This window comes from Nematolebias whitei, chromosome 9 (assembly GCF_014905685.2).
Source record: "Nematolebias whitei isolate Nwh7 chromosome 9, NemWhi1, whole genome shotgun sequence".
In the NCBI taxonomy this organism is placed as follows: domain Eukaryota; kingdom Metazoa; phylum Chordata; class Actinopteri; order Cyprinodontiformes; family Rivulidae; genus Nematolebias; species Nematolebias whitei.
Window position 1 is genome coordinate 42,506,464 of NC_056506.1, and position 14,316 is coordinate 42,520,779.

The following is a 14,316-nucleotide window of genomic DNA, read 5'->3' on the forward strand; positions in this document are numbered from 1 at the left end:
ACTCTGAAACCTGCAATAAGTGGCCAAAACCAGAATAACCCCTGTTGTGTTGAGCATTCGTCCCAGCTGATGGAAAATATTCTGGACGTCTTTGGGGTTCAGATTCAGAACAGGAAGTTGTCCACCCACTGAGAGACCTCCGTACCTGATGAGGAAGGAGTTTTGCACTCAGCGTGAACATCTCAGACTTAGAATTATGGAAAATGGGAGAAATAAGCTCATTACCTTTGTTCGTTCACCCAGTATTTACTTTTCAAACTGTGAAATAAAATCCATAAAGGAGAAAGGTGAATAATACAACAAAGAAACAAACTTTTGGCCATATTTAAAATAATTCAAACTATTAAGAAGCTCTATCTGTGGGTTTGGTTTACACCATTTTCTCCATTGATTCAAAGACATTTAGTGTGAACAACTTTCTGTCCACACTCTGAACACAAACAATCCAACCTGCCTGGTTCTGATGAGGCTGGGATAGGTTTTGACCAGATAGTCTGAGATGTTCCGGCCCGTCAGATCCAGCATGATGTCTCCGGTGGCCTCCACTCGCTGCAGAGGGGGCAGGCCCCCTGCACCGACAGGACAGATGGGCATCATGGTGAGCTTCTGACTTGTGCTGCACTGGCAGGAAGGTGACGGGTTCTGCTCGTTCCACTCAGGACTCTGTAAGATGTTCAGGACCACAGAGGAGACGTCGGGCTGTTCCCACTCTGAGATGCTGTTGTTACACGGCATCCTGGAGCATGAAAAGAATTAAAAGAGGAAATCATTCAATTAGCAGAAGTGATGCAATCTCCAACATTATTCAAACTTTTGTAGAAACCAGTTCACTAGAAAAGAAAAAAGTTGGACCGATTTTTATTTTGTTGTGTCTAAACACTCACCCCTGTGGTTCTCCTTGCATGCATTGTGTGCCCAGGCCCGGCCGATTTAACAAGCGATCTATGAAGTGTTTCATCCTGGGGTCAAACGGATGCTCATTGCTAAAGATGTTTTTATAAAAAAGTTCAGATTAGGCCCAGGCTGAACAGGTTTAACAAAACCATAACTACAGCCAAAATCTTTGTAGTTTAAACCTTTCAGGTGTTTGTATTAGTCTGACCTGAAGAAGGTGAACTGTTGTCCGTACATCCAGGGGCTCAGAGTCAGACTGGGATATTCTCCGAACGGAGGAACAATCAGGGTGAAGATCAGAGATATGAAGACAAAGGTGGCAGGAAGGACGATCTGAAACCAGACGGTCACAGGTTAAAATCAAAGACTTGACAATTACAATTACAGATTTTGAATCTATGAGTACTTTATCATGATAAAATCCATGCAGCACCACTGAATCCCTTACAGATTTTCAAGCTGGTACCTGTGCCAGGAAATCTTTCTGGCTCCTCGTGGCGTGGTGGAATCTCTTCACCAGCAGAGCGTGGAACTGCTTCAGGGTCAGAGCGGCACCTTTCACCTGTCTGGAGGCTTTCCCTGCACTGCTGTCAGGTGTGTGGTTTACACCGTTTTGTTCTGTGAACAATAAGAAAACAAACAATAGATACAGGATGTAGAAGAAAACATTTTCGAGACAAGCTGTTGGCTGACTCATTCATACTTGTCTGTTAAACCTCACATTAAACACTGATGTCCCCATCGCTGAAGGATTTGAAGAGTGAATGTTTGTAGATTTGTAGATGAGTGTTTTTCTGGACTGGAACTGAACAGGGAATACAAGTAAACCTCAATGTGCTTTGGTTCAAGATGTTCTAGTGGGTAGAAGTTAAACTGTGTAGAAGAACAGAGCTACTTGTCCAAGTTGGAGCAGAGTGATGGATCCTGGTGAGCGGACGAAGCAATTCATCCACCACCAGGTGCAAAGGTGGACCCAGGGTTCGGCCAATGGTGGCTTTGGGTGAAGCCCAAAGCAACTTGTTTTTTTGTTTGTTTTTTTTACAGTATCCTTATATCATGGTTCGAACACTGGGTTGGGATTACAGGTGCAGCATTAGAATGGTTCTGTTCTTATCTGAGTGACAGGAGCTTTTGTGTTAATGTTGGTAAATGGTAAATGGACTGTACTTATATATCTTTACAACACAATCTGTGCCCTCATTTACCCACTCATACAGCACTCTACAATTTCTGTACAAAGATTAATCAGTGCTCTATCACATTATAGACCGATGGGACACACATCAGAGGCAATGAAGGGTTCAGTGTCTTGCCCAGGGACACTTAATTAAGCCTGTGATTGCTGGTGGAATCAAACCACTAACTCTTGCATTGGAGGACAACTGCTTTAACCACTCAGCCACAGCCGCCCATATTAAAGGTAATATATTATCTGCTTCAGCGCCTTTTTCCTGTGGGGTTCCGCAGGGCTCAATTCTTGGACACCTTCTGTTCTCACTGTCTTAAGTTAGTTTTGATCAGATCTGACCTTGAAAACATAGTCCATGTCTTCATTACAACTGGACTTGATTACTGTAACGTGCTTTGTGTTGGGGTCAGTGAGGTGTCCCTTTCACGTCTCCAGCTCATCCAAAATGCTGCAGCTTGACTATTAACAGGAACTTGTAGGTTTGATTACATTTCACCAGTTTTGTCCTCCCTTCACTGGCTCCCTGTACGTATCAGAATACATTTTAAAATTCTCCTGTTGACCTTAAAGCGCCTAAATGGCCTTGCGCCCTCTTATATCTCTGAGCTACTTCAACCATATGTTCCTTCACGGGTGCTGAGATCATCTGACCAGCTGCTTTTGGTTGAACCAAAAACCAGGTTGAAGCTCAGAGGAGATTGGACTTTTTCAGTTGTGGGCACTAAACTTTGGAACAATCTGACCCCCACATTAGACAAACCACTTCACTTCCTGTTGATTTGTATTGTTAAGCACTTTGGTAACAGCTGCTGATAGGGGGTGGCTGGTTTAGAGTTATTTTGGACAAGTTATCACGCTCACAACGTTCAATGACAAACAGATGGAGAATATTTCTAACTCCCCCTTTTTTGCTCCTCAAAAAACTAGGAGCACAAAAGTTTATTTGATGAGGAGACATTTCCTCTGAATAACCAAGGTCTGGAAGATTCATTAATAAAGAGTGTAAAAATAAAAAGGCTGATTTTTGTTCAGTTGCTCTTTGCTTTCTGACCTTCGTCTCCTCCTACACCAACTCTGCTGCCATTCTTTCTTCCCTGTAACATCCACTGCTCTAGAGGGGGGAGAAAACACACACAGACTACAGGCTTAAAACCACAACACATGCACAAGCTAGTTATATAGCTCCAATTCATGTTTCTATTATGGGATGTACACTGATTAGAGCACAACAAATACAGGTGTGAAACTTGAGGATTAGAAGGACAGATCAATGGGTCAAGAGTTTAAGTCCAGGAAAAGGCCACAAAGATTTACCGGCAGTGGTGGCATTATTTGCAGCTTCTCCTTCTGCTGTGACCTTTAGGAATATCTGAAAAAGAAAATTAAAAAAATCTTCCTCAACGTTTGAAACTTTGCATGCATAAAATATAGACTGTTGCTTTTAGGTGTGATTTTTTTTTCATTTTAGATGTTAGTATGCTTTTTTAATCTTTAAAACTTCTAAATGACACACCCTCCTTCAGTTAAATTGGATTTTTTTTTTTTATTATTTTATTGGTGGATACAGTTGCAGAGGAATGTTTCTCATCATATACCATATTTGCCGGTGCATAAGTCGCACTTTTTTGCATAAATTTGCAAGTCATGTGCCTTATACACCAAAGAGACTAATATATGTTTTTTCCCATATTTCTAAACCAATTTTTGGCTGAGATCTGACGATTTCATTAATTCTGACATGAAAAATATTAAACATAAACATTTGCAGCTGCTAGAGAGCCCTCAAGCATTATGGCAAGCCAAGTGTCTCACTAATAGGTAAACGTGGCTATTAATGAGAAACATGGCTTGCCATACAGAGCCACCTTCATCCCACTCTGGAACTCCTGGAGCAAACAATCAAATCAGCTGCATTTTGCCGCACCGGCCAGGCGAAATGCAGCTGATCTGACCATTAAAGTGCATTTATTAAGGAAAAGTTCAACTGAGACACACCTTTACTTTAATGATGAACTAACAAATAACTGTTTTTAAGTGTCAATCTTGTTAAATTCTTGTTAAAGTCTTTCTGTGCAAAATCCCGCAGCCGCCATTTGGCAGCCAATCGATTTTTGGCACAACACCGGCCCACGTTTCTGCGTGGTCAGCGGTGACGCATAACGCGACTTATACGGCGAAGCAACTTTTTTATGTTTCCTTCCACTTTATTAGACATTTTTGGACTGATGCGACTTGTGTGTGACGTATACGATGGCAAATACGGTAATTGTTATTTCAGCGTGCGATGCAGTTTTTTTAAAGACCTGCTGACTGATTGAAGAGGGTTTAAGAAATATGAAGATGTTTAAAGCTTTAAAAAATAACTTATCCTGGCATTTGTATGAACAAAGTGGTTCAAACAAATTAACATCCAAGAGGTATTTTTTTAATAGTTCGACTGCCCTTGAGCGACTTTGGCATGCTGCTTTTCATCTTTTCCATCGGTAAGCTGTGCAAATGCAATCTGTAGTGCTATTGTGTTTTGAAGTATTGAACAGAATGTTTGGAGTTTGATTTTACAGCCAGAAAATGGACCAGACCCGTTCTGTCTGTGCACAAAAGCACGTCTGCTTTTAGTAAAAGTGAAATGAAATAAAAATGTGCAGAAGAGAGGAAACAAGAAACGTCCCTGGCAGAATTCAAAACGAGCGTGACGGCTGTGGTTCGTTTGCAACAAAAGAACATAACTACAATTATGAAATATGAATAATAGCAAATTCATAAATGAAATTAAGGCTTGGGGTGTAATAAAATAAATGCTAAGAAAACTTTCAAGGGTCGAATTAGGAATATACGTGAAAAAATTGGGGGCATCATTTATAAACAATAAGTCAAATATTGCTGAGTTAGAGAAAACAGGGTGGTTCTGCTGTAAAACCAAGAATATATAATAAATTATATATTTAGATGCTTGAATGAAATGAGCATTTCTTGAGATCATTCACGTCCCTCGCCATCTTGCATGGCAACTTTTTAAACCATGATCTTACTTGATTTGACTGCACTCAGAGCATGTGTTGGGGAGTACTCTCAACTACTACCACACACGTTTTCAGCTTAATATTAGTAAGAACAACTAAGTTATAGCATTTTGTTTGTTTGTTTGTTTGTTTGTTTGTTTGGTGTTTAATTAGTTGTGGTTGCCATCAACCATTGATCAGTTGTAGAGACACATCAGATGACTCCAGTGCTGGGAGATATTTTGCTAACAGACAGACATTAGCGCAAAATTTAAACAGAAACATGATTACTTGATGTTAATGCAGTCAGTTTATTTAATTATTTACTGGTATTTATTTTAATTGAAGCATACAGGTAAACAAACCTGCACTCATGCTGGGCAAACTGGTCTATATCATTAATTAAAGATCTGCCTCACCAATAATTTTGGGTGTAGCTATGTTTTCTGTATTTGTATTATTATTATTATTTATTTATTGTAGCAGTATCAGAAACCTCCATGGCCTCTAACCCTGGCTGGTGGTGTTCTCCCACCTCTTCCAGTGACGTATCGGAGATGCCGAAGCTGCTCAGGCCCATGTCAGCCAGCATCTCCTCCAGCTCCCGGAACAGACTGGCGTAGGCTCGATGTTTGAAGCCTTTACTGGGGAGCAGATAGGTCAGCTCCTGCCCGATGGTCTCGATCAGCTTCGCCTCGGGGACGTGATGGTGGATGAGGGTGGTGATGCTGTCTACGTCCCCTGGAGGAAGAAGAACGTACAGCTTTAAGAACAAAGTTTTTTTTTTAATTATTATTTAAGCAGAAAGTGAGACAAGAAGAAAAACAGCTTGAAATAACAACAACAACAAAAAAGAAGCATTTTTCAAGTGCTGAGATAAATGAGTGCATTTGTGCTGGAAAATCTTTGAAGCGTTGCATCTAAAGTAAAATGTCCTCAGGCAGATGAGGAGGCAAAGACTCACGGGTCCGCAGCAACTATTAAATTAATGAGTTTGGATTTTTTTTTATTTTTTATCTTGTTTAAAACTCTAATAAAAAGACACAGTAATAGGAATTCTAACAAGTGCACACTCACATATCCTCACAGGTTTGACTGCAGAGTCAAAATAGAATAGAATAGAATACAATAGAAAACCTTTAAATGGTAAAAATTGATGAGAAGCAAAGATTTTAAAATTTGTGTCGACTAAACGTGTTCCTCTTTCATGTACAGTTTCAAGAAAGCCAAAACTTTTCACTTTGACAAGACTTTTCATACATTTGTTTCTAAAATATGCACATTTTAATATATAATCAGTGTAAAATCAAAAGTCATTTCATTTCATTTACTTTTTTGAGGTCATAGCAGCCACCCTGCTCAGCCATGAGCTTCAGCTTTATGTTTTTTCTCGTTCCACAAGTTTTGTGCTATTTCAACAAATCATAAATCAAAAAGTTCAGCTCTTTCAGGACAATCCTGCTGTGACTTTTGGTTTTGATGCAACTTTAGCTTCTTGAAATATTTAGCCTTTTCTGCAATTTTTTCCTCATAGAAATGAATTGAGCTCATTTTACATCCTTCAAGTCTTTATATCTGTTTACAGCCTTTTACTGCTCCTTGCACATTTTGTTCTGGTTCAGCTTCTTTCAGCTTCCTTCTGCAAATTTTAACATGTTTTCAGCTACTTTCAGTTGTTGTTGTTTTTTTTTTTTTCATGTTTTGTGCTCCTTTCTGGTTCTTTCTGCTAATTACAAAATTTTTGAGCTTCTTCTAACTTCTTTCTGCTCCTTTCAGTTTATTTACACCAGTTTCAGCTTTTTCTGCTATTTCAGCTACTATTTAGCTCTTTTATGCTAATTTAAGCTTTTTTGTATAATTCCACATTTTTTTGCACTCATTTAAACTTTTTTTGGCCTATTTCCACAAAAATGTGCTCACTCCACTTCCTTCTGGTAATTTAAGCTTCTTTCTGCCTTTTTAGCTATTTTTCTGCTGTTTTTTTTTTTTTTCTTTTCTTGGCGAATTTCTACTTTTTTATGCTAATTTCTGCTTCTTTCAGTCTAACGGGGCAAACAAACAAAAAAGAAAAAAGAAAAAAAAAATAACTGGGCAAACATGTAATTTCTGCTTTCTTCTGCTAATTTAAGCTTGTTCTACCTTTTTCCCGCTACCTTTTTAGCATTGTTAGCTAATTTCAGCTGCTTTCAGATAAATTCAAAATTTTTGTGATTATTTCTGCTACTTTCAGTTTAATTAACTTCTTTCTGCTAATTTCAGCTTTTTATGCTCCTTTCAGCTTTTTTTATGCTAGTTTCAGCTTTTTCTGTTATTTCAGCTGCTTTTTAGCTATTTTTGTGCTAATTTTAGCTTTTTCATCTAATTTCACATTTTTGGAACTCTTTTCAGCTCCATCCACATCCTTCTGGTAGTTTAAGCTTTTTTTTTTTTCAGCTACTTTTCAGATTTTTTTAGATAATATCCTAATTTTTGTGCTAATTTTTGCTTATTTAAACCTAATTCAGCAAATATGTGTTCTTTCTGCTTTCTTCTGCAAGCTTAGGCTTGTTCTTTCATTTCAGCTACATTTCAGCGTGTTTTAGCTAATTTCAGCAGTTTTATAGTAAGTTCTTCTGCAATAAGCATTCACACTGCATTTTTGCAGGAATGTTGACTTCTTTTATGGGCCCAGAACTAAACTTTGAGTGTTTGTAAATTAACTGGAAACCCTTTAGTCGCTTGTGCTGGTTTATGTGGACAAAGACTTTCAGTTAAAGGATATAATGTAAACTCAGCAGACGTCCGCCTACCGTCCAGAACTCGGTCCAGCTGCTGGAGCTGGTTCTGAGACTGATCTTTGTATCTGGTGCAGATGGAGCAGGCACAGGAGCAGTCTGAGGCGCAGTCACATTCATTCTGACGGGAACAACAAGAACGTTCTTGGCGTTAAAAACAGTTTGTTTCAACACAAGGTGCAGGAAGGAACTTCTCAGGAGACACGGTCCAGCTTGTGTGTGTCCCAGCCGTCCGCTCACCTCTCTCTTCCTGAGGACCTTTATACGGCGCACGAGCGTTAAATAGAAACCGACGCCGAAACAGTTTTTGAGGAACAGCGGCGAGCCGCAGCAGTACAGCTGTCCTTTGGAGATGATGGCGATGCGGTCGCTCAGCAGGTCGGCCTCGTCCATGTGGTGTGTGGACAGAATCACCGTGCGCCCTGAACAAGATTTTTATTAAGACCACTCGTGTGAGGAAGAAGCTGTAAACACGACTCCAGTTTTCAAAAGTTTCAACTTAAATAAAATCTTTTAAAAGAGCTGTTTTATTCTCCTGCGCTCTCTGTGGAACCAAAATGTGTTTGATTTTGCTGACGAGGTATTTTTACCAGTTCTGTATTTCAGCAGGAGGTCCCAAATGGATCTTCTGGAATACGGATCCACTCCTGAGGTCGGTTCATCCAGAATGACGACCTTTGACCCTCCCACAAACGCCATGGCGACGGAGAGCTTCCTCTGCATACCTCCTGTGATGAGCACGAGACCCGTGTTTAAAAGAGACCCGGATAAGTTCCCTCTTTCCCACAGACGGAGACGAGTGTGTGACCTGAGAGGTTCTGGGCCTCGTCGTCTCTCTTGTGAGGCAGTCCCAGGTCCAGCAGCATGCTCTCGACCTCCGCCTCCGCCTCCTCTCGAGTCCGACCCTTCAGCAGAGAGTAGAACAAGATGTGCTCCTCCACCGTGAGGCTGGGGGATAATGGCAGCACAAATTCAAAGGTTTACAGACGTTTTACAAAGTAAGACAAAAGTGACTGGTCTGATTCCAGACGTTCAAAGCGCTAACGTTTTGCTTTTTGCAGAAGTGCAGACGTCTAACAGCTCAATGTATCTCAGCTAAAAACAGCGTGGAAGTTTATGAAGCATTCACACTATTCTGATCCATTTTGCTTACGAACATTTTTCAGCATCTTTCTTGTTCCATAATTTTTGTATTTCAACAAATCATATCAAAACGTTCAGCTTTTTGAGGAGAAGGGAGTTATAACTTTTGGTTTTGGTGCAACTTTAGCTTTTTGAAATATTTAGCCTTTTCTGCTATTTTTTTTTTTCTCTCAGAAAATAAATTGAGCTCATTTTACATCCTTCAAATCTTTAGATCTGTTTACAACCTTTTAATGCTCCTTTCACATTTTGTTCTATTTCAGCTTCCTTGTGCAACTTTAAACTTATTTTTCAGATACTTTCAGCTATTTCAGCTGCTTTTCAGCTGTTTTGTGCTCCTTTTGGATTATTTCTGCAAACTACAAAATTTTTCTGCTTCTTCCAACTTCTTTTTGCTCCTTTCAGCTTATGTCTGCAAGTTTCAGCTTTTTCTGCTATTTCAGCTATTATTTAGCTGTTTGTATGCTAATGTTAGCTTTTTCAGCCAATTCATTAATTTTTTTACTAATTGCAGCTTTTTTCAGCCTAATTCAGCAAAAATGTGCTCTCTCCACTTCCTTCTGGTAATTTAAGCCTCTTTCTGCCTTTTTTAGCTACTCTACAGATGGTTTGTTTGTTTGGTTGGTTGGTTGTCGTTGTTTTTTTTTTGGCAAATTTAAATTTTTTGCTGATAATTTCCACATTTTTGTGCTTATTTCTAGTATTTATTTATTTATTTTTATCTCTTTTACGTTCTTTTATTCTCGCTGTGTTTTTTTAATTTGCACTGATTTATTGTGTCCTGTTTTTAATCTTGTTTTGTCTTGTGAAGCACCTTGGTCAATGCAAGGCGTTGTTGGAAGGTGCTATAGAAATAAAATTTATTATTATTATTATTATTATTTCTGCTTCTTTCAGCTGAATTGGGCAAACATGTTCTTTATGCTTTCTTCTGGGAATTTAAGCTTGTTCTAATTTTTCAGCTAACTTTTTTGCCTTTTTCAGCTAATTTCAGCTGTTTTCAGATAAATTAAAATATATATTTTTTTGTGATAACATCTGCTACTTTCAGCCTAACTAGCTTCTTTCTTCTAATTTCAGCGTGTTATGCTTCTTTCAGTTTATTTCTGCTAGTTTCAATTATTTAAGCTGCTATTTAGCTGTTTTATGCTATTTATTAGCTTTTTCAGCTAATTCCACATTTCTTGCACTCATTTCAGCTCTTTCCACTTCCTTCTGCTTGTTTAAGCTTCTTTTTGCCTTTTCAGCTACTTTTCAGCAATTTTTGCTAATTTCAGCATTTTTTTTAGCTACCGCAATTTCTTAATTTGTGTACTCATTTCCTTTTATTTACCGTAAACTAAAGTCAGCAAATATGTGTTATTTCTGCTTTCTTCTACTAATTTAAGCTTGTTCTTCCATTTCAGCTAAAATTTAGCACGTTTTTCAGCTAATTTCAGCTGTTTTTCAGCAAGTTCTTCAGCAATGAGCATTCACGCTGCATTTTCTCAGGAAATGAATTTCTCTAGTTTGTTGTTTTTATCGTAGATGTTTAGAACTCACTGGTTGAAGAGAATGTTGTGCTGCGGACACATCCCCATAGACGTGCGGATGATGTCAATGTCAGTTTTAATGTCTCTTCCGTTGATGTAGGCTGTGCCAAATGTGGGGGGGTAGTGACCTGTCAGGATAGACCTGGAAGAAATAAGGTTACAGGTGAAAGCTGACACCCCCACAAGTCTGATCAGAATCAAATAAAGGAAGAATTTGAAAGAGTTTCATGAGAATAAGTTGTTTTCTGTGGTTTGTTCCCGACCGGTGGTCCTGATAAACCTGCAGGATTTGATGAAAGCTGTGCAGGAATGAAATATTGCATCAGCAGTGAAAGAAAATGTCCTAAATTTAACCGTTCAGTGCTTACAGCGTTGTTGTCTTTCCTGCCCCGTTGTGCCCTAAAAAGGACGTGATCTGCCCCTCATAGAAGTTGATGTTGAGGCAGTTCACAGCCGGACGAGAGCTTCTGTCAAACACCTTCACCAGATCCTGAATCTGGACCCCCAAAACCAGGTCCACGGGGTCGGGCTCAAAGAACAACAGGCCTGCAGGAGAAGAGACAAATAAAGAGTTTTATTTCAGTAACTTTCACCTTTAAATGATGTTTTAGATTTAAATTATAATTTCTACAAATAAAAATTTCTCATTGTTTTTTTTTTTCCTCTTTAAAACTGAATCTTATCATCTCAAACAGAAATTGCTAAATTTGTATAAAAATAAACAACTTTTTTTGTTCAACTTTACGAGCTGAATTTTTCCACCTACGTTTTTAAGTTATTTAACTTGAAAAACGAAACAAAACAATGATTCTCATGTGACCTTGACAGCAGCTCCTGGTTTTTATTTTTTATTTTTACTTGAACCTGCAGCAGCAGTCAGCCGGTCCAGTCTTGAAGGATTGTTGTCGGCTGATTCTGCTTCAAACAGCTTTGGTGCTTCGTTACTTTAGAGGTGTGCGCAGTATTCTCATGATGCGCACACACACACACACACACACACACATTTGGAAAGGTGCTCATAATTTAAAAAATAAAGCAGCTCCAGTCTTTTGCATGGCAAGACAGTAAGACAAGCACCCAGCGCATAAATTATCTTTATTTATAGTTGTGCTGTCCTACTTCAGACTTTGTTGTAAAAAGTATTTTTTTTTTTTTAATTGTCTTGGTTCAAATTTAACGTAAACCTTTGAGACACAAAGCGCTGTATAAAAGCTAATCACTGCATATTCCTCCAGTGCCTGTATTAGTTTATCTTTCCACCCACATACGGTATTTTACACATAATTACTTCTTTAAAATATGCAAGTGCTGATTTTTTTATTATTATTATTCCTAAAAATAAAAAAAAAGAACTAAACAGAACCAGCACACTTTAACTTTAACTACCTCACAATGATCTTCAATGTTCTTGTAATAAATCATGTTTTCACCTTTTATTATTCCTGATTAATATTTCCAGCCGTTTATTTCTGTCCTGAGCAGCTGTGTCATTCCCTCTCTGGCCACCAGGTGTCCCCATAGCGTTCCCTACCTGCAGATGGAGTTCTGCTGTGTACTTTGGTCCTCACCCTCTCTTCCAGCAGGATCCTGAGCCTGCTCCTCCTGGTTCGGACTCTCCTCCTGCAGCTTCAGCAGCTCTCGTTCTCGCTCCAGCTGCTCCCTCTTACTTCGGTGTTTGCAGGTTTTCTTGCTGGCAGAGCCGTTGCAGGCGTTCGTCTCTGGCGTAGCGCTGCTCTCAACGTCCAGCTCTTGGTTCTCTGGTTCAGGTTTCTTAGAATCTAGGAGAGAAAAAACGCAAATAAGGTTTTTATGTCTTTTTGGGAATGTCGACAGAACCAGTTCTAATAGGTCACTGTGGGTTAATGTGTACTGAATTAAAATAGGCGGTCTCTTCTGAATGAAAGAACTATTTTTAGGTGATAAATTGCTCCTCTGACAGCTGACGAACCTTGATCAGACCTTTCTGTAACTGAAGGAGTTGGTCTGTGCCAGTATGAAGGCTGGAGTGGGAAGTAGACTGGTCGACCAATGCCATACTGCCCTGCGGAGCAAAGATTTGACTTAATGTTCAGTTTTTAAAATCCAAAATAAATTATTATCATTGGAAACGTTGGCAGCCCAACCTGGGAACACGTTGTCCAGGTACCAGGCCAGGAGCGCGTAGAAGACGGCATCGAACACCATCATGAGGATGGAGGTGAGGAAGGAGTAAGTGTCTTTCTCTAATGGGCTGGTTTGGATGTTGTTCCACTGCAGACCCAAACCCTGTTCCTCATACCGGGACAAGTACTCGGTGCCAAAGCCAAAGGCCACTGGAGACAGTACGCTCTAGGAGGAAGACAGTGTTTGTTTCTGTTGCTCAGTCTAATTCAATATTCATGTACATTCATTGCAGAAACAGAGAAGCTGCATTTAGGTTTTCTAACACTGTTGGTGCACCAGTACCTGTGAGGTGATAGGCAAATGTCCTCAATTGTGTAAAAAATAATAATTTTAAGTGTTTCTAGAGTTTGAGATCTAAAAATTATTGATATCTGATATTTTTTAGGTTCTGAACAATAACAAATATAAAATAACAAAAAATGTGCAATCCTTTACAGAATGCACATGACCTGCCACCTTGTGTGACAAAGTTTTAAGCTCAAATCTTGTGCAATCTGTTGGTGCTTGGACTATGTGTTGAGGAGGACTCTTAACTACTACAATACTAAATTTTAGCTTAATATTTGTATAATTACCGGAGTTGTGGCTGTTTTGTTGTTTGATCATTTTGATTAGCTGTAGCAGCCATCTTGAATCGGATGGACTACAAAAGTTAATAAGTGAAATATATACATTTAGTGATTACTTTCTGATAATTTCAATAAAATCTGACCACTAATTATTGAGATATTTTGCTAACAGACAGGGTTGACCTCAATAGATAGTGCCAAAATGTTGTACTATTTGTTAATGCTATGTTGGAAAAGACTGTCAGCTACTACCACACGAGATTTTGTCTCATTATCTGTAAAATAGATTGAATTACAGCCATTGTTATGATTGCTAAGGTTAATTAGCTGTGGTGGCCATCTTAAACCAGGTTCACTGCAAAAATTAATGAGTATAATGTATATTAATGTAAAAGATGATTTCTGAGACCTTCATTCAAATCTATCCCCTGGCTCATGGAATATTTTGCTAACAGACACAAGCACAAATTACATAATCATTCACCACTGTTCGGACAATAATAAACCCCTAAACGTACTGCTGCCAGTTTGATGTTGTTGGTGATCCGGTCCTGCCAGGTGAAACAAAGGATGTGTGGCAGATAGAGGGTGAAGTAGATGATACCACTGCAGGCCGCTGCCAGGTTGGCCTTGTTGAAGAACACACTCATCAGGAAACACTGCATGATGGTGGCCACGGTGAAGGTCAGCAGGAAGAAGAAGACAAGGAGTGGGTCGCTGTAGTTCAGCACCTTCCCCCCCTGAATAAAAGGACGTAAAAAGGATGTGACTAAACCTGAAAAGATTTGAATTGTTGCTGTTCATTGTTGATAAAAGCTGTTGTATTTCTAATATCTTCCACAAGGGGGAGCTATTACACCTCGCAACACAGGAACCCTCTACAGGGGTGTCCAAACTTTTTCATGTGGGCCAAAACTATCCAGATGAAAGGGCTCGTGGGCCACAAAATCTGAATTTAAGTCTCAACATGAACTACATTTTGGAGAAAGGACAAATTTACTAATTTTGGTGGACAAAGAGTTTTAAAATTTTGTACAACATTAAAACATCATA

At 39.1% G+C, this 14,316-nt stretch overlaps 1 protein-coding gene across 1 annotated transcript in view; it reads right to left on the reverse strand.

Annotated features, from left to right (window-relative positions):
* abca4b (ATP-binding cassette, sub-family A (ABC1), member 4b) overlaps window positions 1-14,316 on the reverse strand; it is a 56,526-nt gene that overhangs the window by 12,982 nt on the left and 29,228 nt on the right. The window contains exons 16-34 of the mRNA XM_037682376.1: window positions 13,782-14,003; window positions 12,655-12,859; window positions 12,480-12,572; window positions 12,100-12,309; window positions 10,900-11,077; window positions 10,542-10,673; window positions 8,665-8,804; window positions 8,447-8,584; window positions 8,097-8,278; window positions 7,872-7,977; window positions 5,618-5,823; window positions 3,398-3,452; window positions 3,135-3,194; window positions 1,361-1,512; window positions 1,103-1,227; window positions 885-983; window positions 455-736; window positions 226-258; window positions 40-145 (exon numbers count right to left, since the gene is read on the reverse strand). Of these exons, the coding sequence (XP_037538304.1) occupies window positions 40-145; window positions 226-258; window positions 455-736; window positions 885-983; window positions 1,103-1,227; window positions 1,361-1,512; window positions 3,135-3,194; window positions 3,398-3,452; window positions 5,618-5,823; window positions 7,872-7,977; window positions 8,097-8,278; window positions 8,447-8,584; window positions 8,665-8,804; window positions 10,542-10,673; window positions 10,900-11,077; window positions 12,100-12,309; window positions 12,480-12,572; window positions 12,655-12,859; window positions 13,782-14,003 (2,724 nt within the window). The remainder of the gene's footprint in view (window positions 1-39; window positions 146-225; window positions 259-454; window positions 737-884; window positions 984-1,102; window positions 1,228-1,360; window positions 1,513-3,134; window positions 3,195-3,397; window positions 3,453-5,617; window positions 5,824-7,871; window positions 7,978-8,096; window positions 8,279-8,446; window positions 8,585-8,664; window positions 8,805-10,541; window positions 10,674-10,899; window positions 11,078-12,099; window positions 12,310-12,479; window positions 12,573-12,654; window positions 12,860-13,781; window positions 14,004-14,316) is intronic.